This window comes from Musca domestica, unplaced genomic scaffold, assembly GCF_030504385.1.
Source record: "Musca domestica strain aabys unplaced genomic scaffold, Musca_domestica.polishedcontigs.V.1.1 45, whole genome shotgun sequence".
NCBI lineage: Eukaryota > Metazoa > Arthropoda > Insecta > Diptera > Muscidae > Musca > Musca domestica.
Genome location: NW_026712335.1, coordinates 7137997 through 7165970, shown reverse-complemented (window position 1 = coordinate 7165970; position 27974 = coordinate 7137997). Strand labels below are relative to the sequence as shown.

Here is a 27974-nt window from a genome sequence, read left to right as displayed (position 1 = left end):
TTAAAACTCCAGAGCCTAAATGCGCATGTAACGTTGGAAAAAATCAATATTTTCTCTCATAGACCTGAACTCCAACTGCATTCATGGCTAGAAAAGAAAAAAATTTCTTGTATCTCCACAAAAAAAAAACCTAAACTAAAATAAAAACCAACAAATGATGGCTACAGAAACTGCAGGAAGCTAGGCGAAGGTTCGAGAGTCATAGAAGACAACCTCCAACCATTCACTCCCGTTGCTCGTTGCTCGACCATATAACGCTCGTATAGTGGTGTACTACAGGATAATAGTAGCAGCAGCAGTAGTAGTAGAAGGCGTCGTACTACTCCTACAACTAATTGTAAAACTTGTAAAAATAATATGGCCTCAAACATGGCGACAGCAAAAAAAAAACAAAAACCCCACACATTCATGGCAAAAAAGTACAGGATATGTCCTTATAAGGACATGCCAAAACGTTGGCTCCAAGCCAATGTTGAACGGGCATGCTTGCATCTCCCTTTATGTTGCGTTTCGTTTCGATTTTTTTGCATATTCATGTGGGCATAAGTCACTGAGTCAGTATCGGGGATTGACGTAGGTATTCATTGTAGGATCCCAAATAGGCCTGCTCACTAATGCGAAAAAAAACAGAGCGCAACTCCAAATTGGTAGGCTGCTTTTTGTTCATAGGCAGTAGCAACAACAGCAGTGGTAGTAGTAGTAGTGAGCGTAGTATCCATCCAGTAGTAGATACTCTATTGCAATTATGCAACAAAATGTTGGCGCATGCCAAATGATTTATACGTTGTGTTGCAGTTGTGGTTGTTGTTGTTGCTGTTGGTGACTGCTATTACAAATCTCAGTCAGATAACGTCGTTGTTGGTTTCTTCGTTGTAATTCGAAAGAGCACCAACGACGAACTTAACCGTATTCGAACTTGTGCAGCCGCAATGAGTTGATGTTTTGTTTCATTTTTGGGAGCAACGCATTTGGCCATGTCAACGAACCGACAATGACTGGGAAAAGGTTTTCTGCTGTTGTTAAAAAGAGAACAAAGAAAATGTCTTCAAAGGCCATACTTGGATGTTTTATCAGGATAATAATTTTGCCAAAAAAAAAAAGGAAATTAATTATTAAAACAATAATAACTCATTCAAAAAAAAAAAAAAAAAATCATCAGAATTCATAGCTGAAATGAAAGGATCCCAAGAAATCTTAATATGAAAATATTAAAAAAGTCTTGATGAGGGTGAACTCGTCCCTTATATATGGGTTACTTTGCCATGTAAACTTTCAAAATGCCTATACGAATTTGATACGGCCAAGACGTGTCTCATCGAAATAACGGTTTTAGACCCTACAACCCTTTTCTTGGGACCAAATCCATTTAAGGGCATTTGGAGCCGAGTGCCCTTCCGTTTGTCTGTCTGGGTGCTGCACACGATAACTCTCGAAGGCAGTACCCGATTTGATACAAACTTGGCACATTATAATGTTATTGACAAACTTAGATCGAGTTCAGAGATGGGCAATGTCGGTCCACTCATTCTGGTGCCTTCCCCACAAAAGGTCAAAGTTGTCAAGAAAATAATTTACGTCACAGAATAAGAAATGATCTTCCAATTAAGTTCAAAAAATGAGGGAGGTACCAGAAGCGATGGACCGACATATTCCATCTTCACCAGACCTTTGGTTAACAATAATATTGTGATGTGTGTAATTGGAAGACAATCGGAATCTTACATCACATTTTATCAGAATTACAATTATTTAAAATGTTGTCTCTTTGTGGGGTAGGTTCTTGACGAAGTGGACCGATAATGTCCATTTTCGCACATGTCCTAGCGCAGATACAAATATTAGGATTCGCTGGAGCAAAATCGGATTATCCTTTCTCTTTCTGTGCAGTAAATTATTTTATTTGAAAACGTTGGCATTTTGTGGGTGAGGTACCATAAGGAGTGGACCGATATTGCCCATTTCCGAACTCGATCTAAGTTTGACAATAATATTACGATGTCCCAACCTTGGACCAAATTGGATACTCCCTTCGACCGTTATAGTGCGCATCAACCAGCAGTCAGACAGACGGACGGACATCGCTAGATCGACTCCAAATGTCCCGAAACGAATTTGGTCCAAAGAGACATAGGGTCTAAAACTTTTATTTCGATGAGGCACGTTTTGGCCGTATCAAATAATATATAACCTCTGTAGCCATATGGCTGAAGATATAAAAAGCAATAATACCTTCCACCATTTGAAAGGAACTATCGAAAAAATACGCTTAAATGAGAACCGGTATATGGGAGCTATACGAAATCTTGGTCTTTTATTTTCTACCATAGGCTGTAGTACCGATTCCAAACTTCAAATACGGAATTTGAAAAAAAATTCCAGAGAATAATGTCGATAAAATCATAAAAATACCGAATAAAGGTTGGTACCGTTATATGTGGGACATGGGCCTGCATATGTAATTTTTATTATAGGCTTCAAATACGAGACCATCAAATGCGAAATTTGAAACAATTCCGGTCTATAATGTCTATATAATCATCAAAATGCCGAAAATTGGGAGGTACCACTATATGGGGGCTATACGAAGACGTTGACCTGCCTAGACAATTTTCTGTCATAGTACCCATTCAGTTGTAGTACCCATTAATATCATCAAATACGAAATTTGAAAAATTTCGTTAAAAATATCGCTAAAAACATCAAAATAACGAATATTGGGAAGTACTGTTGTATGGGGGCTATTCGAAATAGTGGGCCGATATGACCCATTTACAAATTAAACCTGCCAATTGGGAAAATACATATGTGTGCAAATTTTTAGCCTTCTATCTCAATTCGTTCGAAAGTTAGCTTGATTACAATTGACAGAAGAACATCGCTAGAGCCTAACATGATTATTTCTAAGAGTTGCAAATGGAATGAAAAATGGTGGAGGGTATGAAAAGAACATAAAATTTAGAAAAATGCACGAAATTTGAATTGACCGCGACTGTGCCTCAAATGGTCAACGCTCTTAGCTCAATTTTGACATACTCTTTTCGACACTTCGGCCGGTATCTCACGAATAAATGCTTTAATGTTGTCCTCCAATGTGTCAATTGAAGTGGACTTATCTGTATAGATATGATATGGTTTTATCATAACCGTTAAATCGCATGATCTAGGCGGACAATTGTCTGGTCCCGAATGTAGAGACAAATGTCCACTGAACTGGTCTCTCAATAAGAGTCCATTGTTGTGCGTGCTGTGTGGCACATGGGACACCGTCTTGATGAAACCACATGTCATGCAAGTCGAGGTCTTGCAATTTGGAAACAAAAAAACCATTTGGATATCGTCTCAAGGTACCACCACCATTCACAGTTACGGTCCAATGATGCCACCAGCCCATAAACCGCACTAAACTGTGACTTTCTCTGGGTGCATTCATTGGTTACTTTTGCAATGTTTCTGGCTGATCTTCTCTCCTACATCGAGAATTCTGCTTATTTACGCTCATATTGAGCCAAAAATGTGCTTCGTCCAAAAACTGGAAGAAGTGCGCGATTAAATTTCTTAACAGATGAAAAATTCAAAAATTTGTTAGCGTAGTACTTTTGTAAGACGATTCATGGTTATATGAATCGTCTGAATATGTTTGACAGTGAAACAAAACACAAAACGTTTTTCAAAATTAGTATTGCCAAAAACAAAAATTTACTTATTTAAACATCGAAAAATTCAAAATAAAGCCTCTAGGTTAAAAACCCTGAACTAACACTAACAGGAGTAGTTATTTCGAAAGTTACAATGTTAATAACCCTCCATACTACGGTGTTATGACATAGCTATTTTGGTCATTCCCTCTATGTTATTAAATATATTAAGTTCTTTTTATTAAAATATAATAATAATAAAAATAAATTCCCGATACATTTAATTTTCCGTTCGTTATGCCTTACAGATATATTATTTTTTATCCCATTCGTTTTTAATTTTTTCTACTTTTCCCATTAATTGTCAAAAAATGTATAAAATCAATATTTTCTAGTTGCATTAATATTTCATTTTTCATTTTTGACAAAATACTAAATTTATTTTCTCGTTCTTCTATAATTCCCCCTTTTTTGACATGTTGTTGGGTATTTTGCTAACACGCATTTGATGTGTCTGGCAACACCTTTATGCTACTCGACACATATGGCTTTTTGGCGAAACGAACAGCACCAGCACTCGTTAGTTCATTACGCGATCTTTGGCGAATTAGCTTCGTTTTCTTCGGTTTAATCAAAAATACAATGTTTTAAAAATATAATAAAAACGATAATAATAATCTAAGTTGATAATAACAAAACAAAAACATTAAAATATAATACACTTGATTTGTTGTGAGCAAAAGCGTGGTTGTTGTCGTTTTTCCAATCACTCGAAAGATAAAGAAACTTTGTCTATTTGTGTAACGACCTCAATGATTTCTATTTTTGTTGGCACAGCCTTAAAGAGTTCGTTGGTTTCGTCGTTGATAAAGATTTTCCACATCTTGACAACTTGAATATTTTCAACAAAAAGAGAAAATCTCTCAAGGTATGTAGAGCAAAATGGGTGGACATACTTTCCACTTGCAATGGACAATTTTCGCAGTTAATTTAAGGCAATATGTTAATGATGGTCGTCTAGTACACATATTGACAAAAAGACGAAATTTTATTAAAAATTACAAAATGGCAGATCATTAATTGTGTATTGTGTTTTGAATTCGTTTTTCGGGGGAATTGTGTCTGTGTACGCCAAGTGATATCATACGGAGAAACATGAAAACAACCATTTTTATATGTATGTATTTATTTATGTACGTACGTCAAGTTAACCACAATAAAGTGATGTTTTATAAAAAAAACAGAACAAAATAAACCTAGTGAACCTCATCTTCCTCTGGCTTACCCCCTCTGACCAACGATTTGCAATCGATTCGAATTCCATATAAACAGATTGAATGTGTGCGTGTTTTGTTTGTTTTCGTTGTGTTTTGAGCGTCGCCTATACGTGCTCGTTTATGGGAGCAGTTTTAACAAGTACCTCGTATGTTTCCATTGAGTTCGTTGTGTTGTTTGTGCCTTTTGTAAACAACGAGAGGTCGTTTATGATCAGAGTTGCCGTATTTATGGAAATCGGGTTGTAAAGTTTGCTGGCATGTTATTAGGTGTGTACGATAATTTGGACACTAAAAGACACTCAGGATCTGTTTATGTATAACGAAAGAAAATGAATGCGAAAGCTAAAAAACTAATTTTAGGAGCATTTTTTCAACAGTTTGCTAAAATAAAAACAAGTAAAAAACTTATACAAAATTGGTGTTTTTGTTTGTTTTCTTTCGACACGCAAAAACAAGCTGTCAGTAATTTACAAGGACAACAAGGACTTGCCTTAAGTTAGCTTTCCTGTGCAAATCGGGTAACAAATTAAGTTTAGCTGTAGGAGTGTAGGTTTTGTTATCCTAATTAAAGCGACACAATTGTTTTCGAGGGGAAATCAATACTTACCGAGATATAGGGTTCCAAAGTTGCGAAAATATCCCAAAAATACACAATTTATTGATAATGAACTTTATTAACAGAACACACATTTTGTAACGTAAGACGATTCATGGTTTAATTATAAACCAAACTGAAGATGTTTGACAGTGAAACAAAACACGATGTGTACGTTTGCTGTTTAAACCAATTTTGCCAAAAATATAATTACCCTTTAGATATCATTGGAAGGTGGTTACATGATGGGGTAATTTGAAACGGTTCGGGAGTTATATCAAAATGATCCTATAATTGAAAATAGTACACACACAAACAATGGGCAAAAAGTCAATTTTAGTGTGTCTCGCCCATACACTGGCTGTGACTTTTTATACATTCCACCATACATAGCATGAGGGTATATTAAGTTCGTCATTCCGTACTTTACCCCCTGGAAGAGCATTGTCCATATAGGTCAAAGATATCGTATATCCCCATATAACGGTTAGCTACATTTTTTAATGGAATTGTCTAAAAATCCATACCAGAAGTTCTTTCTTCCGTCAGGAAGAGAAATTTCTATATAGGAAGAGACATTTCTATATCACGATGTAGGCTATACGATCCCACATACAACGGCACACCAATATATTCGATATTTTGACGTTTTTAGGCACCTTATTCACCGCAGCTGTTTCAAATTTCATATTTAGAGTTCGTAATGAAAACTACAGTCTATAAGAGAAAATTGTCTATGCAGGTCCAGGTCTTTGTATAGCCCCGATATAACGGTACCTCCTTATATTCGGTATTTTGATGATTTTAGCTACATTATTCATTGGATTTTTTTTCAAGTTTCGTATTTGAATATTGTAATGGCCTTTGCAGGTGCACGTCTTCGTACAGACTCCAATATAACGTCTATATTCGGCATTTTTAGGATTTTAGTAGAATTTTTACCGGATTTTATTTTTTTTTTGAAAATTTTCAAATTTGTTCCAAATGATGGAGGGTATTTTTTTATTTCGTACTGGAAGGAAATCTGTACTAATTGTAGGGACTGTACTATATTTGGTAAAATTTGGGTTTGGGTATACGGATTAAGCTGGTATTTTGAAATGTTGACATTTGGATCATTGTTAGTGTGTAGGATTGAGATTTGAATAATATTTGAACGTTACTGCAGAAATTTGAAATTTGGTGTTAGAGCCATTTTTTGTGAATTGGGTGGACATATGGAGGTGGTTTTGGTATTTGGGGAAGGGATAGACATGGAAATCAGAAATTTATTGAGTTATTGAAGTTGCGTAGGGTTTTTGGAAATTTGAACTGTAAGTGTACCAAAAAGCTCTGAATTTGGACCATTTGGTTTTAAGCTAATATATTGATATTTCACATAAGAGTTAGGTTTGGGAAGTAGCATTGAAATAAGAAGGTGATTTTGGAAATGTGCAGATCAATTTATGTCGGAAATAGCATAAAATTTTAGAATAAGTTTAGATTTGTTCGAATTGGTCGAATTATGGCCTTCAAACGGCCAATAAAACCACATGCTGCCTGAATGTTGCTCTGCGGTATTTTGGCCTATTCCCGGCGAAGCGCTTCACCTGACCTCTTTGGCAAGTAAACACGATCATTTTTTTTTTTTTTTGTTTACAAACTGCTGGACAACGAATGTTTTCTTTTCGGAGAAAACCAAATTCGGCAGATGACCATTTTCGGTCAACCGATGCAACTCTTTAGCTCTTTTGAGTCTATTTTCTTTCTGTTGCGGTGTAAGTTCTTGCACTTTTTTCAATGGCTTTACCCGAGCTCATTTTTCAATATTTGCTGAATAGAATATTGCGATATGCGCGGGTTTCAAGTCGCTTCTTTACTTTTCGAACCATTTCTGCTGAAGTTGCTGTTTTCTTCCGACCACTTCCTAGACGCCGGGCTACGCTACCAGCATCACGGTAACGAGCGATGGTACGAGATACAAAAGATTTATTTACATTTAAATGCTGGAGTGCTCTAACGATGGCACTTGTGTTTTTCCAGCCAAATATAAAGAAATAACACTATAACGCTTGAATTCCATCAGGAATAACTTATTTTCTGAAAATATCTCACCAAAATGCTTTTGTACGCTTGTAAACAATATAATGAGCTGTCACTGGAATAATTTTAACAGCTGTCGGACGAGTGGCTTAGAAATGACAGCAGTCTAAATTTGGTTGCAGTTTTGTCATCTCACCCTGTACAGGAAATCGTTAATAGTCAGAGCCCTGAAAATTGGGAAAATGCAAAGCTACATTCAGTTACGTACCCATTTTCAGGAATTCATTAGAGGGAGAAGAGGGATTTTGTATATACGTAGTAATTTATCATATATAAATTGACTATTATCAATGTGTATTGAAATTCATTCTATTTGGGGTAAACAATCACACATAGTTGATTTAGCATATGCGTTCACAAAGATATTTTCGGGAATTTAATCAAATGAATGAATTGGTATTACTCATAATACCCCCTCTCCCCACCACACCACACAAACATTCAATCATCGAATGCAACGAAATATTCAAAAAAAAAAATTAAATTAAAATAATGACAATAACAACTTGCTCTCGTCATTCCAAACTTCCATATTGTATGAAATCATTTTATTTTGAATGAAAACGTTGTGTTCTTTGTGTGACCATAATGATTTTACTGGTTCCCGACTTGGCGCAAACGATTCTGGTGGACTCTTTTTTTCCAAATAGGATATAAATGTGAGAATAATATCTTGAGATTTAATTATTATTTAATTTTATTTATCAATTATTTAACCGACGTATAGCCAGGAGTATATATTTCTTACAAAAAATGTTGATTGATGTTCGATTTGCTGCAGATTTTACTTTAAAACAGTTAAAGAAAATGTTTTAGGGAAAATTCCAACATGAGCGTCTTTTGTCATGTACTGAATTCTGGTGATCATGCCCTTGTAGGGTATAAAGAGAGTCGCAGATGGAGTGCAAGAAAAAAATACCAAAGACAAAATTTAAATTTGAAATTTGGTTTGAAAGTAAGTGTGATATATGGAGGTGGTTTTTATACCCTACACCACAAGGTGGTCGGGGTATTAGGTCTTTGTGAATTTATTTGTAACAGGCAAAAGGAAACGATATAGACCCATAGTTCCTTTTGATGATCTGCATAGAATCACATTCTGTGTCGATTTATGCATGTCCCTCCGACCGTCCACGTATATTTGTTTACAAAGTACAGGTCGCATTTATTGTCCGATCCAGAAGAATTTTTGCAGAAAATCATTGTTTGGCCCAAGGACGAACCCTATTGGAATTAAATATAATCTGTCAAAATGTAGATTTGTCCGATTTGCCTTTTTTGTGCACCAAATAGTATGGAATTTTGCACATACGACCAAATTAGGTCTGAAAATAAGTATTCCAAATTTGATCGAAATCGGTTCAGATATCCGATTTGTTATTTTTGTCCTCCGCAGCCATAATATGCACTCTGTAACAACAATATTTGGGGAAATATATCAAATACAGCTCAGAAGTACCTTTGCTAAATTTTATCGAGATCGGGTCAGATTTGGCTTTTATTGTGCACCAAACGTGTAAAATTAGCCCAATGGGATTTGGCATGGTACAATAAAAAGGTAAGGTAGAGCTAACAATCTGGTTATAATTTTTTTGTAAGTGTGTCCGACTTCTGCCAATTTTGTGTATGTATTTACTGTTTTGAAAAATAAAAACAAAATATTTTCAAAATCAATTATTGGAAGAAACATAAATTGCGGGGCGCGCATTAATGATACTGACCATATTTGCAACGGAATTGAAAGATTGAACGCTTAGGATCATATTTTTGAGAGAACATATAGACATTTCATTCATCTCTTACGCTTTTTGACTCCTTTTTAAAAATGAACAAAAAATATCAAATATATGAAAACAACTTGTTGGATATAATTTTGAATAATTCTGACAGGAAGCGGGCATAGCCTCAGGGCTGTATTTCTGTAGTTTTACGAAGCTGTTCTACCTCCTTATTGTACCATGGGATTTGGCACTTACGACCGAATTGAGTCTAGAAGCTAGTATGTCAAATTTGGTGAAGATCGGTTTAGATATACAGGGTGAGATAAAAAAAAACTGCAACAAAGTCAAACCCCATAATTTTTACATTTTTTTTATTTTATTGAATGAAAGCAAAAAATGGCAGAAATAGCATCAAATGGTATAATAGGTTTAGATTTGTTCGAATTGGTCACGTTTGGCACGAATTATGGCCAATGGCCACCTGCCCGAACGTTGCTCTGCGATATTTTGGCCCATTTCCGGCGATGCTTAAAGTGATCCACACTTTGGTATTTTTAGTGTCAATCTTGCTTTCCAAAATACTCCAGACACAATAGTCCAACGGATTGGTAGCCGGAGATTTCGGTGGCCATTGTGCGCTGGAAATGAAGCGTGGAACTTCATTTTGTAACCATTCTTGGGTTGCGCGTCCTGAGTGCGATAGTGCTGAGTCCTGTTGAAATGTCCAAGGTCTGCGGCCAAAATATTTGCGTGCCCTATTTTCTTTCTGTTGCGGTGTAAGTTCTTGAATTTTTTGGAATTTCAATGGCTCAGGGTAAGAGCTCATTTTTCAGTATTTGCCGAATGGAATATTGCGATATGTTCAGCTCACGAGTAATTTTTCGGCAACTGCGACGCGGGTTTCGATCAAGTCGCTTCTAAACTTTTCGAACCTTGAATTTCTGTAAATTTGGTACATTATGTCAAACTAAACAGATTGTGCATTTTGAGTACTAAGAAGAAACGAAATCGGAACGAATCTCAAATTTCAAGGTGGACTTTTCGTTGGCAAAGTAGCAGGCATTTGCTAGTCTGGTATATTTTTATATATTTCATGGTAAAATTAAAAAGCAAAGCATAGCGATCTCTGACCTACAAAACATTTTCTATAGTAGGGTACTGGAATATTTGTGTACGCTACGTCGAATTTTAGGTAACGTTGTAACGAAAACAAATTGAAAACATACTAGTTTACCTTCTTAATTCTAACATGCGTAGACGTTCGAAACAAAAAATTATATTTGTTGGTGTCTAATAGAATGTGTCGTTTTGAAATCTAATCGGAAAAATACAATTGGTTTCCCGGACAGAAAGAATGACAATGGTATTAATCGTATACTTTGTGACACAGTAGATGGGGTGCTTTGTTGTGTGCCCTCTTTATTGGCCTTGAAAGTGTACGATAACTTGCCCTGTAAAGATTAGAACTTAGTAACTTTTACTGAGAGCATTTTCTCTCTCTCCATTCGCTAAAATTTTACCAAAAAATTTTTTTAATCAATATTCCCAAAAATTCATATAGAAAATAGCTAATTTCGCTGCAATTTGAAATATTTATAAACATTCTTTTGTTAAGCTAATGATATGTTATCAATATAGCTTCCATTGATAATGGGCGATATCGAAAAGCTTTCAGTATAAAAATGCAATCGATCTATAATCAGTTGAAATTAAAGAGCCAAGGAGTATGGTACTCACTAAGCAAATGAAACTCCAGGTATGTTAGAAACATTCAATGTTAAACGAAACTTTGATTCATATTTTTCTTTAGATACTCGTGAACTTCTTTTTGGCAGTTTTACTCGTCATCAACACCACCCCCACCAATGCCATTGCAGCTGAAGACAAAGAACTGATTGTTGATGGAAATACCACCACCATTCAACATAGTATCCCTGTCAATCCAATTGTCATCCAGACTCAATTGCAAAACTATGACGAACCTACCTTGAAGGAATACCAAGAGTGTTTCGAAAATAGGGAAAAATGCAAACAGGTCTGTCAAGGCGTTGAAGATGTTGGTAAATGCCTGAAGGAATGTCCAAATTGTCCGGAATTATCAATGAGTGAACTACTAGTGCAGGGTGTAAACGATACTCAATTCACAAAGTCAACCAAACCTTTTAATACGACCAACGTGATTCGTTTGACGAATCAAATACACAACCTAATCGAAAGCAATGAAGGCAATATAACACTCAATAACGATAATAACGTGCATTTGCATCAGGATGTTAAAGCGTCTCGAGTGGGGGGAAAGTTCGGTTTGGGCTATAATAATACGGATCCATGCTGTATTGTTTTGCGGTCGAGGAGTAATTGCGACATGCAGCGGTTTTCGACTGCTTCACGTTGCCATCGCAAGCGGCATCGCGTCTGCGGCAAACAGTGTAAAAGCCGTGTCATGGAAGCAAAGAGGGTAACAGTCTGTGATTCTAATTCAGATTTCCAGGACTACTTTGACGATAATGATGCTGGAAATTGTCGCGAAACGGTGAAATATGTTCCATTCCGACCAAGAAGACATTCAAAGCGACCAGCTATGCCTGGCAGAACACTGCAACAGCTCCCTCAACCTAATTGCGATTACTGCCTGCGTCTACCATTTGCCTATATCTTGCTCAATGGCATGCCATTTCAATGTAGCCCGTGCTTCAATAGCTATTACGGCGGCTATAACACCTACAATTATCCGCAACCATTTCTTAATGGGCAACCATTTGTGCATTTCACATTCGTGAACTATCCCCCCAACGGAGATGACCTCGATGACTTTGATATATCCGACGGCTGGAAAGAAGACAAGCGAAAATGTCTCTTGCCCGACGGTGAAGTCAGTAGCGATTGTCCCATTACCAGTCCCAATGATTTTGAAATTGATAACGTTAACACTGATGGACCCGATGAAAACGAAACTGATTATTACGACTACGACCACGACGATTTGTTAGAGGGACCCGTTGTTCGCAGACGCAGAAGACGCCGACAAACGTTTTTACGTTCCAAATATAGCCGCAAGTACAGAACTAAAGCATAGGTGTTTTTTTAGGGTTAAGTGTCGCACTAGACGACGCTTTCATTTTCAACATTTCACTGTTTCCGATACGCTTTAAGTCGCTCTAATTTATTTTTTTTACAAACTAATTTTTATTTTCGGCATGATATGTTCCTATAGTCGCTATACCGTTTCTTTACTAAGGAAACAATAATATATTTAAAAAAATATATATAATTTTAATTTAACAATACTGTTTGTGTTTGAGTTTTTAGTTTCACAGTTTAGAGTGGTTTATGGGCTGGTGGCATCATTGGACCGTACTTCCTCAAAGGTGTTGCGAATCGGTACTCACGAACTGTGAATGGTGAGCGCTACAGTGAGATGATATCCAGTTTTTTTTTTGCCCAAAATGCAAGAGCTTAACTTGCACAACATGTGGTTTTAAGAAGACGATGCCACGTGACCGTGAAATTGGCAGACCAATTTCTCGGGACCGGGAAATTGGCACACCAATTTTCAGAATGTCAAAACATTATGGACCGTATTATCAATTGAAATAAAGATTTCATGAATTTTTTCTAAATTTTAGTTGTGTTTTTTTCAAAAGTCTATTTTCATCTTTTTATCCCCACAACCTTGGGAAGGAAGGTATATTAACTGTGTCATTCCGTTTGTAATATGCCTAAATATTCATCGTAGACCTTATAAAGTATATATTCATAATCAGCATAAAATTCTAAGTTGACTTAACGATGTCCGTCTGTCTGTCTGTCCCAGTGGCAGAACATTGAATATTTAATTTCACGTTTTCCTAAAGCGCACATATAACTATGCCCACCGATATTCGGTATTTTCATAGTCCTAGTCACATTTACCCACATAATTGTTTCAAATTTGGTATTTTAGAAGATTTGATACAGGACAATCCTTGAAGTAGAAAATTGCATATAGAGGTTCCCGTTTTCTATTTAACTGCATTACGCAAACGGTCTTACTGGTATATGAAGTTTAAAGTTTAAAGTGTTTTCAGATACTTAAAGTGAATTCAGATACTTAAAGTGAATTCAGATACTTTTATATAAAAATGTTTCCGGCCGAACTTATTGTTTTTTTTTTTTTTAATTCTTTTAAAATTTTTTATTTTATTTGATTTCAATTGATCGAAACTATTTTGCGAGATGAACGTCGATATTTTCAATGTGCTCCGTCATTAAATTAAAAAATATTTGTGATAATTCTAATAAAAAATATTTGTTGTTAAATATATGATATAGTCTACGCGATTCAAGTGTACTTGTTGGTATTGATTAAGTGTTGGTAATCAATATATTGGTTACAAGTTAATTTTGAAATTAAATATTTTTGTCTAGTAAAAAACAGGGTTGCCAACATACATTAATAAGAAAATTAAATTAAAAACGTCAAAGACAAAATTATACGAAATTATAAGGCTGTTCCAGAACCTGCAGGAATCTACAAGTTTTACAATTTTTTTCGATATCATAAAGGGGAAATCGGTTATCGTAGTAAAAACTTTTACATCCTTGCAGTTCTGGGACAGACCATACAAGGTGAGATAAAAAAAGACCTGAAACAAAGTCACACGCCACAATTTTTCCTTTCTTTTTAATTTTATTGAATGAAAGCAAAAGATGTCGGAAATTGCATCAAATTTTAGAATAAGTTTAGATTTGTTCGAATTGGTCACCTTTGGCACGAATTATGACCTTCAAACGGCCAATGAAACCGTCACACGCTGCCCGAAGGTTGCTCTGCGGTATTTTGGCCCATTTCCGGCGAAGCGCCTGCTTGAGTTGATCGACACTTTGGTATTTTTATACCCTCCACCTTGGAAAGGAGGGTATATTAACTTTGTCATTCCGTTTGTAACATCCTTAAATATTTGTCTTAGACCCCATGAAGTATATATATTCATAATCAGCATAAAATTCTAACTCGATTTAACGATGTCCGTCTGTCTGTCCGTCTGTCTGTTGAAATCACGATACAGCCCACATTATTTGACGTAGAGCGCCAAAATTTAGCAGAGCTATTTGCATTGTGTCTAGGATGGTTGGTATTGAAAATGAGATATATCGGTCCACGTTCTGGTATAGTCCCCATATAACGGTACCTCCCGATATTCGGTATTTTTATGATTTTTGCCACATTTTTTCACTGATTTGTCTAAAAATTGGTATTTGTGGGTCATAATGGTTTCCAGCTCCGGTGGCGAAACATTGCATGTATGGGTTCATGATTTGGTATAGCCCCCATAAAACGGTACCTCCCGATATTCGGTAATTTGATGATTTTTGCAACCTTTTTTCACGGATTTGTCTGAAAATTGGTATTTGTTGGTCATAATGGGTTCCAGCTCCGGTGGCGAAACATTGCATGCATGGGTCCATGATTTGATATAGCCCCCATATAACGGTACATCCCGATATGCGGTATTTTTATGATTTTTGCCACATTTTTTCACTGATTTGTCTAAAAATTCGTGTAGCGAAACATTGTAATTATAGGTCCACGTTTTGGTATAGCCCCCATATAACGGTACCTCCCGATATTCGGTAATTTAATGGTTTTTGCCACATTTCTTCTAATGTTTCTTTTACCCTAAGGTGGAGGGTATTAAATCTTTGGCCCGGCCGAACTTAATGTTTTTTACTTGTTTAGTGTCAACCTTGCTTTCCAAAATACTCCAGACATAATAGTCCAAGGGTTGGTATCCGGAGATTTTGGTCGCTGGAAATGTGGTCGTGGGACCACATTTTGTAACCATTCTTGAGTGGCGCCTGCTGAGTGCGATGAAGCTGAGTTGAAATGTCCAAGGTCTGCCGCCAAAATGTTTGCGTGCCTAAGGCTTTAATACACCTTCCACAATATTTTCGCGATAATATTCGGCAATTATTCTAATGCCACGGTCGATTAATATGAGCGGAGTGCGAACATCGGCTGTTATGGCAGCCCACGCCATTACCATGGCCGGCGCTTGAGTTCTGGTGGCCAACTGAAGATGCACATGTTTGTTTACAAACTGCTGGACAACGAATGTTTTCTCATCCGAGAAAACCAAATTCGGCAGATCCCCACTTTCGGCCAAGCGAAGCACCACTTTGCGGTGTAAGTTCTTGCACTTTTTGTAATTTCAATGGCTTTAACCCGAGCTCATTTTTCCATATTTGCCGAATGGAATATTGCGATATATTCAGCACACGAGCCATTTTTCGGCCACAGCGACGCGGGTTTCGATCAAGTCTCTTCTTTACTTTTCGAACCATTTCTGCTGATGTTGCGTTTTCTTCCATCCACTTCCTTGACGTCGGGCTACGCTACGAGCGATTTCGTCACGTGCGATGTTACGCTGGTAAACAATATAATGAGCTGTCACCGGAATAATTTTAACAGCTGTCGGACGAGTGGCTTAGAAATGACAGCAGTCTGAAATTGGTTGCAGTTTTTTCATCTTACCCTGTAAATATATTTTTATTGTTATTATTATTATTATTATTATCATTATTATTATTATTATTATTATCATTATTATTATTATTATTATTATTATTATTATTATTATTATTATTATTATAATTATTATTATTATTATTATTATTATTATTATTATTATTATTATTATTATTATTATTATTATTCACAAGTGCTGATGCTGTCATGTTAGCTGACATTTGTACTGTAGAAAACAGAATTGTGTAAAGTCCCCATTTGTGTGTCAAAATTCCTCAAAAATTCCCATTTTTGTGCGAAAAATCCTCAATGCTGGCAACACTGACCTAAATACTCGCTGCTATAATATTGGTGTATATGTGTGTGTGTTTATTATGTGACCTAAGCACTTATATACGTATAACGTCATTGCAATTTCTCAGAACGCGCTCTTTGTATTTTTATTTATGGATATTTTTGTTTTTTTTTTATTTAAAAAACATGCTCTCCTCTAGGTGAGTCATTCTTATCACTTGTTGAATGAATTTGGCTAAATAATGATGATATGTGTATTTCAAATTTCTAATTACTACTTCCGTTGTTGGTGTTTTGAAATAATGGTTTCGATATTTCTAATATTTTTGAAATGCGTACTTCCTTCCTACCAAATTACCCATCTGCAAACGCCTTTCAAGTGTGTTGACCAATTTGCTTCTTTTTACCTTGGGATTACTACTTTGCCTTCTTCTTCATTTAATCCCCAAGTTTGTTGTTTCATTCTTCCGTTTTTTGTTTACTTTGTTGATATGATGCTGGTATTAGGTTTCTCTTTTTTGCTTTTTTGTTTCTTATTATTTACAACTTGTAGTTCTTCTTCTTCTCCGTCTTCGACTCTGCATTTCCCATTGTTGTTATTTGTTGTTGTTGTTGTTGTTGGTTGGTTTTTTGTATAATTATTTCCTTTGCCAGCGGAAGTAGTGCATTCAACCATGTCTTCTTCGACCGTAAAAACACAACAAATGTTGTGTTGTTGGGCATGGATGGATGGGATGTGGGATATAGTTGTTTTTGTTATGTTTTTTTTTTTTTTGGAAATCACAATGATTGTGCGTAAATTGTATGCCAACAACACACAACTCACATTTAGTTTTGCTTCTTTTTTTGGGCCATCCAATCAACTACTGCGACTACAACACGAGCACTGTGATGGTGATACACCACCAATCATATTGGCACCTTCTTGTTTCTCTCCATTCATTAAATTTAAACTCATTCTGTTTTATTTTTGTTTTCCTCAATACCCACTATATCTGACTTCTAACAAAGAGTCATAAATGTCAAATGAATGGGTAACGGAAGTGTGGTGTGGTCTCCATGACTTGTGTGAAGTTTTTTTTTTTTTTTTTTGACAAAAAGAAGTTCTCTGAAACTCACGAGAAAACGACCGTATAACAGTGCTATGCAAATAATCTCTCTCTCACTTTTTGGATAAAGATTTAAAGAGAGCCTTCTCTGTAGAAAATTTAATAAGGTTTTCTATTCTATATACAAAATAGGAGAAACTATCTCAATACCCTCAGTCATATGGCTACAGAGCTTATGCATCATTTGAGACGGCCAAAATATTTACTTATCGAAATCACAGTTTTAGACCCCAAGGATCAGTTCAGCTGTGTCATTTTCCCGTCTGTCTGTTTGTGTGTCTGGCTGGTCCCAAAAGAGTTTTGCATTTTTGAGCCAAACTTTTAAAGGCCTCTATATAGCCTTGACTATATACAAGGTACCCCAATATTTTGAGATATATTTCGTAATATTGAATACAAATCTTTTAAAAATTTTAGAGAGCTTTGTTTTAGTTCATTGGTGAAAAAAAGAGCAATTTGGTCCAAATTTTGATATATGCAGGTCCTAGGCTAGGTTAGGTTAAACGATACGCAGTTGCTTATAACAGCCACTACACTCAGAGATTTACTTGTCCATTGAGCTCCTCTAAAATTTCAAGAGAAAAGAGAACAAAAACGATATGAACAGTTAGGGGAGATAAAACTGTGGTGTGGTCCACGAGTAGATTAACGGCTAACTAAAGAATTAACTGTTGGCTCTGTTTTGGAGAATGACAAGTCGTGCAGAATTTGCATCTGCTATAAGCCCATGTCTAATACCAAGATGAGTTGGACAATGGCAAAGTAAGTGCACGTGTAATCAGTGGAGAGGCTGCTATTTGAACTTTATTAATGTTTCTCTTGTATTATGTGCTCTCTAACGAGCGCTTTATAGGTGAGAAAAGGACGGATGAGTCATATATCCATTTGCTCTTTCTATACCCTCAGCATATGGTTAGAGAAGGTAAATATAATCGAAATAACGGTTTTAGACCCTAGGTCTCTTTGGACCAATTCCGTTTCAGGACATTTGAATTCGATTGTAACGGTTTTAGACCCTAGGTCTCTTTGGACCAATTCCGTTTCAGGATATTTGAAATCGATCTGTCCGTTTGTCTGGCTGGCTTGTGCGCACAACAACTCTCGAAGGAAGCATTCACACTTGGTACATCGTAATATTATTGTCAGACTTAGATCGAGTTCGGAAATGGACAATATCGGTCCACGCCTTCTGGTACCTCTACCACAAAAGATCGAAATTTTCAAAAAAAAAAAAAAAAAAAAAATATTACAGCATAAAAAGTGGAAGGATAATCCGACTTTGCTATAACTTTGTAGATCCTACCATTTGTGTTAGTGCTGGGTCAGGTGCAAAAATGGACAATATCTGCCCACTCAATCAAGTACCTCCCCCACAAAGAGTCAACATTTTGAATAATAATAATTCATCGATCTACTCTGTGAGTAGCAGTTGTCTCAACTGTGATATTGATAAATCCCCCTCAATGTCGAACGCAGCAGCCCCCAGCAAAGAAAGCAGCCCCTAACTTACCCTTTCTATTTATGCTAGTTTGCGCGATGTAAACGCTTAAACGGCGATACACGTGTCTTCTATTTTTAGCTCTACTTAACTGGATTCTCCAACTAAGAAGGACAACTTTCTTCGATTGATCCCTTAAAAAGAGTAATTTAATTCAATTGTTGTAAGGGATTTCCGCTTGATCTTTTACCAAAGAACTCTAGCCAAAGCGTCAAGAGATAGATGCCCCTTAAATTTCATCCTAAATAAGCGCAGATGCATTTTGCAAAAAAATCGAAATTAAAAATATTTGCAAATATTGTCTCATTGGTCGATCGACCCGGTTTTCCCGTTTCTTTTTGAATAGCCTTGTAGTCTTTTCATCACTCCTCCATTATTCTTCGTTTTTTAATTTCACATATGCTTCTGTTTTTTGTTTTGCTGTTTTTGGAATTTCTGAGAAGGACATTGTGATCTAAAAATAAACAAGAACGACATAAAAATAAAATTGATCAACGTCCATAACTTGTTGAGTCGCACGTAGGTAGTCATGGTTGTGATGATGATGATATCATTCCAAGCAGCCGACGGTCGATCGCTGTGGTCAGGCAAAACTAAACAAATCTGTATTTATTTTTTCAATAAAATTGTCTGAAAAAACTCATATTTAAAAAAAAATCTCTGGAATGTGATGTGATTAATGCTGATGGAGCCACAGCTGGGAGAACTCATAACGCAGTTTAGGGTAGATGAAAACAATGGGGATTTACATGCATCTCGGGATGATACATGCACAGAGGTAGGAATGAAACGCAAGCCCAATTTTCATGAAACCAAAAATGTATTTTAATAGATTCACAATATCATCAAATGGTCTGGCCAAAAACAATTCTTCCATAAATGAAATGGAGCCGGGACATAACTTTCAGAATGATTTTGGGACTTATCAAGGACTGCCACCTCCTTCACAAAGGAGTTAACATTTAGAATAACCATAATGTTCATTAAAATAAGAATCCGATTATTTTCAATCTCATAAATTGGAATATTTCTACTAACACAAAAACTGGTGTGAAGATGGCAGATATTGGTCCACTCCTTTTGATACCTCACCCCAAAGAGGTCAAAATTTTGAATAACCAAAGCGCTCATAAAATACGAAATATGCATTCGATTTGTTTTAAACATCACATATCCCAAGATTTCTGCCAACACAAGATCTGGTGTGAAGATAGCAGATATTGGTCCTCACTTTCTGGTACCTACCCTACCAAGGGGTCAACATTTTTGAATAACCAAAACGCTTATAAAATGCGAAATAAGAATTTGATTTTTTAAACTTCACAAATCCCAATCAAATGGTAGAAAACCAACACAAGATTTGGTGTGAATATGGCAGAAATTGGTCCACTCCTTCTGGTCCCTCCCCCACAAAGAGGTAAACATTTTGAGCACCCAAAACACTCCGATTCTTTTAAAACTTCAAAAATCCCAATATTTTTAAAAACACAAGATCTGGTGTGAATATGGCAGACATCGGTCTCTTCTCTTTCTACCTTCCTTACCCACCAATTGGTAAAATTTTGGATAACTAGACTTTCCTTTCTTTCTAAGCGCTTTACCCCCTGGAATAGAAATGTCTACATATGTCCACGATATCGTATAGCCCACATACAACGGTATCCCCTATATTCGATGTTTGGACGATTTTGGGGACATTATTCACCAGAGTTTTAAATTTCGTATTGGGTACTACATCCTATCCTAAAAAAGTGTGCATGCAACCCCACGTCTTCGTGTAGCCTCCATATAACGTGATGGTGTGATTTCTTTATATTTGGCTGGAAAACCACAAGTGGCTATCGTTAGAGCACTCCAGCATTTAAATGTGAATAAATCTTTTGTGTCTCGTACCATCGCTCGTTACCGTGATACTGGTAGCGTAGCCCAACGTCAAGGAAGTGGACGGAAGAAAACAGCAACATCAGCAGAAATGGTTCGAAAAGTAAAGAAGCGACTTGATCGAAACCCGCGTCGCATTGGCCGAATATGGCTCGTGAGCTGAACATATCGCAATATTCCATTCGGCAAATATTGAAAAATGAGCTCGGGGTAAAGCCATTAAGATTCCAAAAAGTGCAAAAACTTACACCGCAACAGAAAGTAAATTGACTCAAAAGAGTAAAATAGTTTTTTCGCTTGGCCGAAAGTGGTGAACTGCCGAATTTGTTTTTTTTTTCGATCAGAAAACATTCGTTGTCGAGCAGTTTGTAAACAAAGAGGTCATCTGAAAATGTGCACCTTCGGTTGGCCACCAAACCTCAAGAGCCGGCCATGGTGATGGTGTGGGCCGCCATAACAGCCGATGGTCGCTCTCCGCTCGTATTAATCGACCATAGCATCAGAATAAGTGCCGAATGTTATCGCGAAAATATTCTGGAGGGTGTATTAAAGCCTTGGGCACGCAAATATTTTGGCCGCAGACCTTGGACATTCCAACAGGACTCAGCACCATCGCACTCAGCCCTCGCCTACCAAAAATGGTTATAAAATGAGGTTCCACGCTTCATTTCCAGCGTACAATGGCCATCAAAATCTCCGGATACCAAACCGTTAGACTATTGTGTCTAAAGTATTTTGGAAAGCAAGGTTGGCACTAAAAAATACCAAAGTGTCGATCAACTCAAGCAAGCGCATGGCCGAGAATGGGCCAAAATACCGCAGAGCAAAATTCGGGCAGGGTGTGACAGTTTCATTGGCCGTTTGAAGGCCATAATTCGTGCCAAAGCTGACCAATTCGAACAAATCTAGACTTATTCTAAAATTTGATGCTATTTCCGACATTTGTTGCATTCATTCAATAAAATTTAAAAAAAATAATACCATATTTTTTTGTTGCAGTTTTTTTAACCCATCATTTGAGAGGCATTTTCGAATTTTTTTCTTTGAATTTTTCAAGTTCCATCAAAATGGTTCGGTATGGCGGAACTTAGCTGCTTTTTGTCTTGTTAAACTTCACATTCCAAAATTTCTAAAAAAAGATCTGGTGTGAAGGAAGAGTGGACAGATATACCCCATATCAGTCCACTCCTTGAATAATCATGACACAACCCATATATATATTTAAATACACGGCTGTAGACACAGCTAGCAGTAAAAACGACTTATATTTCCAAACATATTTTTACGTGTATTGAAATAACGAGTTCAATTGTAAATATGTATGTAAAGAATGAAATCATCTCATTTGATTTGAATTCCTTCTCTAATCACCCAACCCAAAATAACCCATCAAAATAGATCATTTGAGCGCCAGGTCAACTCCACCTCCCCCCACCTCCATCCAATTCCTAAATATTATGGGATATTTGGTGGCGGCGTTAGCTTTGATCCACCAAAAGCGTTTGAATTTGAAACGATTTATTGTTAACTCTTTTTTCCCATAATCAAATCAGCTTGTTTTTTAAGCCAATGACTATGGAAAAAGGTCAAAAAGAAACCTTAACTAATGATCGAACGTTTCGTCGATTTCAGAGGAGTTCAGAGAGTTGGGGCAGGGGGCAAGCTGGTAAGAAAAATTACATTGTTAACGGGCTGGGCGGTAGGTATGCATGTGACGTTTTATATTTTCAATGGTTCGATATTGTTGTCGTTGTTTTGTTCTCTCTCTCTCTCTCTCTCTCAAACGTGAGGAGAAAACGCCACAAAGGTCGTTGTAATCTGGCTTCGTGATAAATTTTACAATAAAGAAATAGAAGGAAAACCACTAGATGTGTGTTGTTGTTGTTGTTGCTCTTGTGTGTTTTTTCCTTTTGTTTTTCTAATCAATTCAAACAAGATTCGAAAGGCCGGCCATTTACTTATGGGCAGAATTCCATTTGCCACCACCACAGGCAACAAGGTAGAATTCCAAGAATTGAATGAATTTGAGATGAAGACGATGATGATGATGACGACGACCAGATGATGCTGCACTGCTGCAACAACAACAAGAATAACGAAGACGCACACTATTGTTAAGTGTGACTGGTTGGTTGCAGCGGCGCATGCCCAACAATAAACATGCTGTATCTCTAACAAGACGACCCCTCTTATGTCCACACGTCCCTGGCGGGAGATGCAGTGCTGCATTAAACAAAACATAACTTAAGTCTCAAGTCATGGAGGACGACGAAGTCTAGGAACATTTCTCAGGAGTCGTCTATATGAAACATTACACTGTACAACACAAAAAATAATTACAGGAAAATTCCAGTACAGGATGCGATAAAAAAAGTGCAACAAAGTCAAACGCCATAATTTTCAATTTTTTTTTAATTTTATTGAATGAAAGCAAAAATGTCGGAAATAGCTTCAATTTTTACAATAAGTTTAGATTTGTTCGAATTGGTCACCTTTGGCACGAATTATGGCCTTCAAACGGCCAATGAAACCGTCACACGCTGCCCAAAATAATTACATAAAAAATAATTACAGGAAAATTCCAGTACAGGATGCGATAAAAAAAAAACTGCAACAAAGTCAAACGCCATAATTTTTACATTTTTTTTTAATTTTATTGAATTAAAGCAAAAATGTCGGAAATAGCATCAAATTTTAGAATAAGTTTAGATTTGTTCGAATTGGTCACCTTTGGCACGACTTATGGACTTCAACCGACCAATGAAACCGTCACACGCTGCCCGAATGTTGCTCTGCGGTATTTTGGCCCATTCCCGGCGAAGCGCTTGCTTGAGGTGATCGACACTTTGGTATTTTTTAGTGCCAACCTTGCTTTCCAAAATACTCCAGACACAATAGTCCAACGGATTTGTATCCGGAGATTTTGATGGCCATAGTGTGCTGGAAATAAAGCGAGGAACCTCATTTTGTAATCATTCTTGGATGGCGCGTGCTAAGTGCGAGGGTGTTAAGTACTGTTGGAATGTCCAAGGTCTGCGGCCAAAATATTTGTGTGTCCAAGGCTTTAATACACCCTCCAGAATATTTTCGCGATAACATTCGGCATTTATTTTGATGCCATGGTCGATTAATACAAGCGGATAGCGACCATCGGCTGTTATGGCGCCCCACACCATTACCATGTCCAAACGAAGGTGCACATTTTCAGCTGACCTATTTGGCAAGTAAACGCGATCATTTTGTTTGTTTAAAAACTGCTGGACAACGAATGTTTTCTGATCGGAAAAAAACAAATTCGGCAGTTAACCACTCTCGGCCAAGCGAAGCAGCTCTTTAGCTCTTTTGATTCTATTTTCTTTCTGTTGCGGTGTAAGTTCTTGCACTTTTTGGAATCTTAATGGCTTTATCGCGAGGTGATTTTTCAATATTTTTCGAATGGAATATTGCGATATGTTCAGCTCACGAGCCATTTTTCGGCCACTGCGACGCGGGTTTCGATCAAGTCGCTTCTTTACTTTTCGAACCATTTCTGCTGATGTTCACTTCCTTGACGTCGGGCTACGCTGCCATCATCACGGTAATGAACGGTGGTAGATTTATTCACATTTAAATGCTGGAGTGCTCTAACGATGGCCACTTTTGGTTTTCCAGCCAAATATAAAGAAATCACTCTATCACGCTTAAATTCTATTACGAATAACTTTTTTTCCGGAAAATTCTCAACAAAATGCGTTTGTACGCTTGTAAATAATATAATGAGCTGTCACTGGAATAATTTTAACAGCTGTCGGACGAGTGGCTTAGAAATGACGGCAGTCTGAAGGTGGTTGCAGTTTTTTCTTCTCACCCTGCATACTACTTTCATAATCTACTGAGATTTTCTTGTAATTATACGAAAAAAAATTGTTGCACAGTGTTATGATTAAAAAATGCGCTTCCCAACGCAGACTCCTCCTATCCTAACCGCTGCAGTAGCATCATCATCATCGTGATCGCCCTGATCAACATAGTCATCATCCTCACCAACAGCATCATCGTAGTGGGTCTTTAAATCTCTGTGGTCTTTCCTCCAGCATCAGCTTTGTCTTTTCCTCTTGAGATACTTGAAAAGAAGGGGCATTGTTTTGCTTTAGCTCTTGTCTGTCTGTCTGGCTGGCTGGCTTTGTTTTGTTGTAATTCTTCTTAAGGGTTTAACCTTCAAAAGGTGTTTTTTCCACTTCATCTTCATGTTCTTCTGCTGAAACAAAACCAGCAAATTCGTGAGAAGAGATCTCTGGTCGCTGATATGTGCTGTTGTTGTGTACGATCATCATCACCACATCTCACATGAAAAAATTGTAAGCAAAAATAAAGAATAGGATAAAAACAAAAACTACAAATTTCAAAAGGAAAAATGCCGACGCTATCCTTTCTTGGTTTGCCTGCCTAGTGTTGGGACAGACACCTTAGGGTGTGTGGAGAGTGAAGGAGGGGGACTTTTGTTTGGGAATTCTTCAATCCATTTCTCTTGGAATTAAAAATAGATTCTTCTTCAATCTACTTCTCTTGGAATTAAGCAGAGATTTTTTAAACAAATAGTAGTCATTCTTTATATTTTATTAAATGTTGGGCTTTTGTTTAACACTTGCTTTTGTTTTTTTTTCCTTTTTGTTCACAAAAAATAGATATACATTTTTATTTGGACCACCAACCAAGTTTCATGTCATAATTAATTCAATTTGTTTTATTTTTTTCAGCACAGAAAGAGGTAAATATTATTAAAATTACTCATTTCAAATTCGAAACACATCCATGTAGGGCTTTAATTTTTAGAAGATCACTTTTTAAAGTTTGAAATTTTTTCCCGTTCCGTCTCCTCTACATGTTGGGTGGCTTCAGGCACCCTTTTTTTTACTTTTTTTTGGTCATAAAAAATTAACCATAATCTGAATCTGCAGTGTGATGGAATACCGAAAACTGAGGAGAAACTTGTCCCAGCCCCTTTTCCCATCACTTGCACTCTTGTGGTTATGGCCCCTAAGGATTTCAGACCTCGATGTAAAATGAAATCATTGTGGCAGGCTGATATCTTCCAGACTCTTAAAAATGTTTATTTGCAACCGGATCTTTTGGAAAATATGGTCAAACCACCCTCGTAGTAACTTAAATCAGGAGATATTTATACCCTCAGCCATATGGCTAGAGAGGAGGGTATAGATCATTTGATACAGCCAAAACGTGTTTCATGGAAATAACGGTTTTGGACCCTAGGTCTCTTTGGACCAAATCCGTTTCAGGACATTTGGAGTCGATCTAGCGATGTACGTTCGTCCGTCCGTCTGTCTGTCTGGTGCGCACGATAACTCTCGAATAGAGTATCCGATTTGATACAAACTTGTTACATCGTAATGTTACTGCCAAACTTAGATCGAGTTCGGAGATGAGCAATACAGGTCCACTCCTTCTGGTACCTACCACACAAAATATCAATATTTTCGACAAAGAAAAAAACAAAATAATTTACTGCACAGAAAGAGAAAGGATGAACCGATTTTGCTCCAACATTGCGAATCCTAATATTTGCATCAGTGATAGGTAAGGTGCGAAAATGAACAATGTCGGTTCACTTCATCAGGTACCTCCCCCACAAAGGGTAAAAATTCTGAATAATTATAACACTGAAACACTTTTATTTGTGTTTTGCGCCGCTGTTTCTGCGTTGGGCGTCAATGAAACAGATTTGCTTCGCAAATTGTACATAAATAAGACACACCAAGCTTCAATTATTTTCTTTGTTAATGCTCACAGCAATCTTATCTGATGGTTACGATGTAACATGTAAGAATGGAGATCGTTGTATGAGTACTTCTTTATTTTTTGCTCACAACAATCTTATCTGATGGTTACAATGTAACATGTTAGAATGGAGATCGTTGTATGAGTGGTTTATTCAAATTCATTCTGACTTAGGTTCTATGTTTGAGAAGCGAAACTGTCGTTTAGAACGCAGTTATTTAATAACGTAATGGCTAAGTTGTCTATATTAGTACTAATTTAAATAGAATACAAGGTTGCATGATTTGGGATTAAATATAAATGTACAAGAATAAAACGGGTTGCTTCAGTCTCCCCCTCGGATGCTGAAGACGTCCCGGCGAAGCATCAGAATGACTTCTGTTTAGGTCTTCCTCTTGCCTTAGGGTTCTTCCGTGTTGAATTTGTTTGGTAATTTCGCCAGATGCATGGTTGACAATCTCCTTGTATATTCAGGGTTCTCCCCATGGAGCAGACCTGCAATGAGAGCATTCGCGCTTTAACATTGTACAGCGGTAGGAATATGCTGTCTAGATATGCATCTCCTTCTGTTGGTCGAGCCTTTACTGGCGGTCCAAATAGCCTTGAAGTGTTACTTGGAGTAGTCTGATCTGTTGGAATGGCAGCACGAAAAATGTTTTGTATGGAGTGAGGAGAATAGTCATTGTTGATTTCCATAGCATGTGTTGTTCCAGCTCTCACAGACTTCGTAGCATAACATTCTTGCGTGGTAGTCGGAATATTTTGTATTTCTTTCAGTACTTCTGGTGTAGATGGTAGAGGTGAAACCTTGCTTCCTTCAACATATTCAATGAATTTTGACATTCCGCTGATTGCTTTAGTTGTTGGAGAATCATGGTGAGCTTTGACATCTACAGAAAACACTTGCATTTCCAAAGGATTGGTAAACGAATATTTCTTCCTTGGTTCCTCTTCATAGTACCAATAACGTTGAGCCATATTCAAAATAATGCCGGATTGTTCCATGAAATCGGTTCCAATCAGAGTGCGATTTTTAGTAGCGTTAGGGAGACATAGCAGTCGGATTTTCTTCTTTCTATTGCCAATCGTAATACCACAGATGGTCGATTCCACTACCCAAGTTCTTGTCGAACCATCGGCCAGACTTACTTCAGCATTTATTGGTTGAAACTGGCATCCGTTTTCTTTTAAAATGTTTGCAAGGTTCAAGCTAGCAACGCTTACCTTTGCACCAGTGTCGAAAACTGCTTCACCAAGTAACCCAAATATTTCCACATGAGTTGTTGGTAGAGTTCGGCCAATCATTTCAGTAGCAATAGTATTAAAAGAAAGAGGTTGAGGACTGTTCTTGTTGTTGTTGCTACATTTTGTGCAGTTGGAACGATAAACGCCAGGCGCACCACAACCATAGCACGTTATTGTTGGTGTTCTTCGCTGCTGTGTGGTACTCGCATTTTGAAGTTGTTTCGGCAAAGTCCTCACACAAACGTCTTGCTGTTGTTGTTGCTTTAACTCACGCTTCTTCAGCTTCAAACACATATCTTTGCTGTGACCAGGCTTGCGACAGAAACGACAGCGCACAAGTTCTGTCTCACTTTG

At 37.1% G+C, this 27974-nt stretch overlaps 2 protein-coding genes across 3 annotated transcripts in view; both read left to right on the top strand.

Moving 5' to 3' along the window:
• Positions 1–27974, top strand: part of LOC101889679 (death-associated inhibitor of apoptosis 1) — a 98630-nt gene that overhangs the window by 37109 nt on the left and 33547 nt on the right. The window contains exon 1 of one of the 2 annotated variants that reach the window (XM_059127511.1): positions 4251–4563. The exons of the other annotated variant lie outside the window; for it this stretch is intronic. The gene's annotated coding sequence lies outside the window, so the exon portion shown is untranslated. Of the gene's footprint in view, positions 1–4250; positions 4564–27974 lie in introns of those variants that run through there. 2 annotated transcript variants of the gene reach the window in all.
• Positions 10949–12595, top strand: LOC101889520 (uncharacterized). The gene is made up of 2 exons (XM_005178676.4): positions 10949–11066; positions 11121–12595. The coding sequence occupies exons 1-2, from the start codon at positions 11037–11039 to the stop codon at positions 12384–12386; spliced, it is 1296 nt and encodes a 431-aa protein (XP_005178733.2). The 5' UTR covers positions 10949–11036; the 3' UTR covers positions 12387–12595.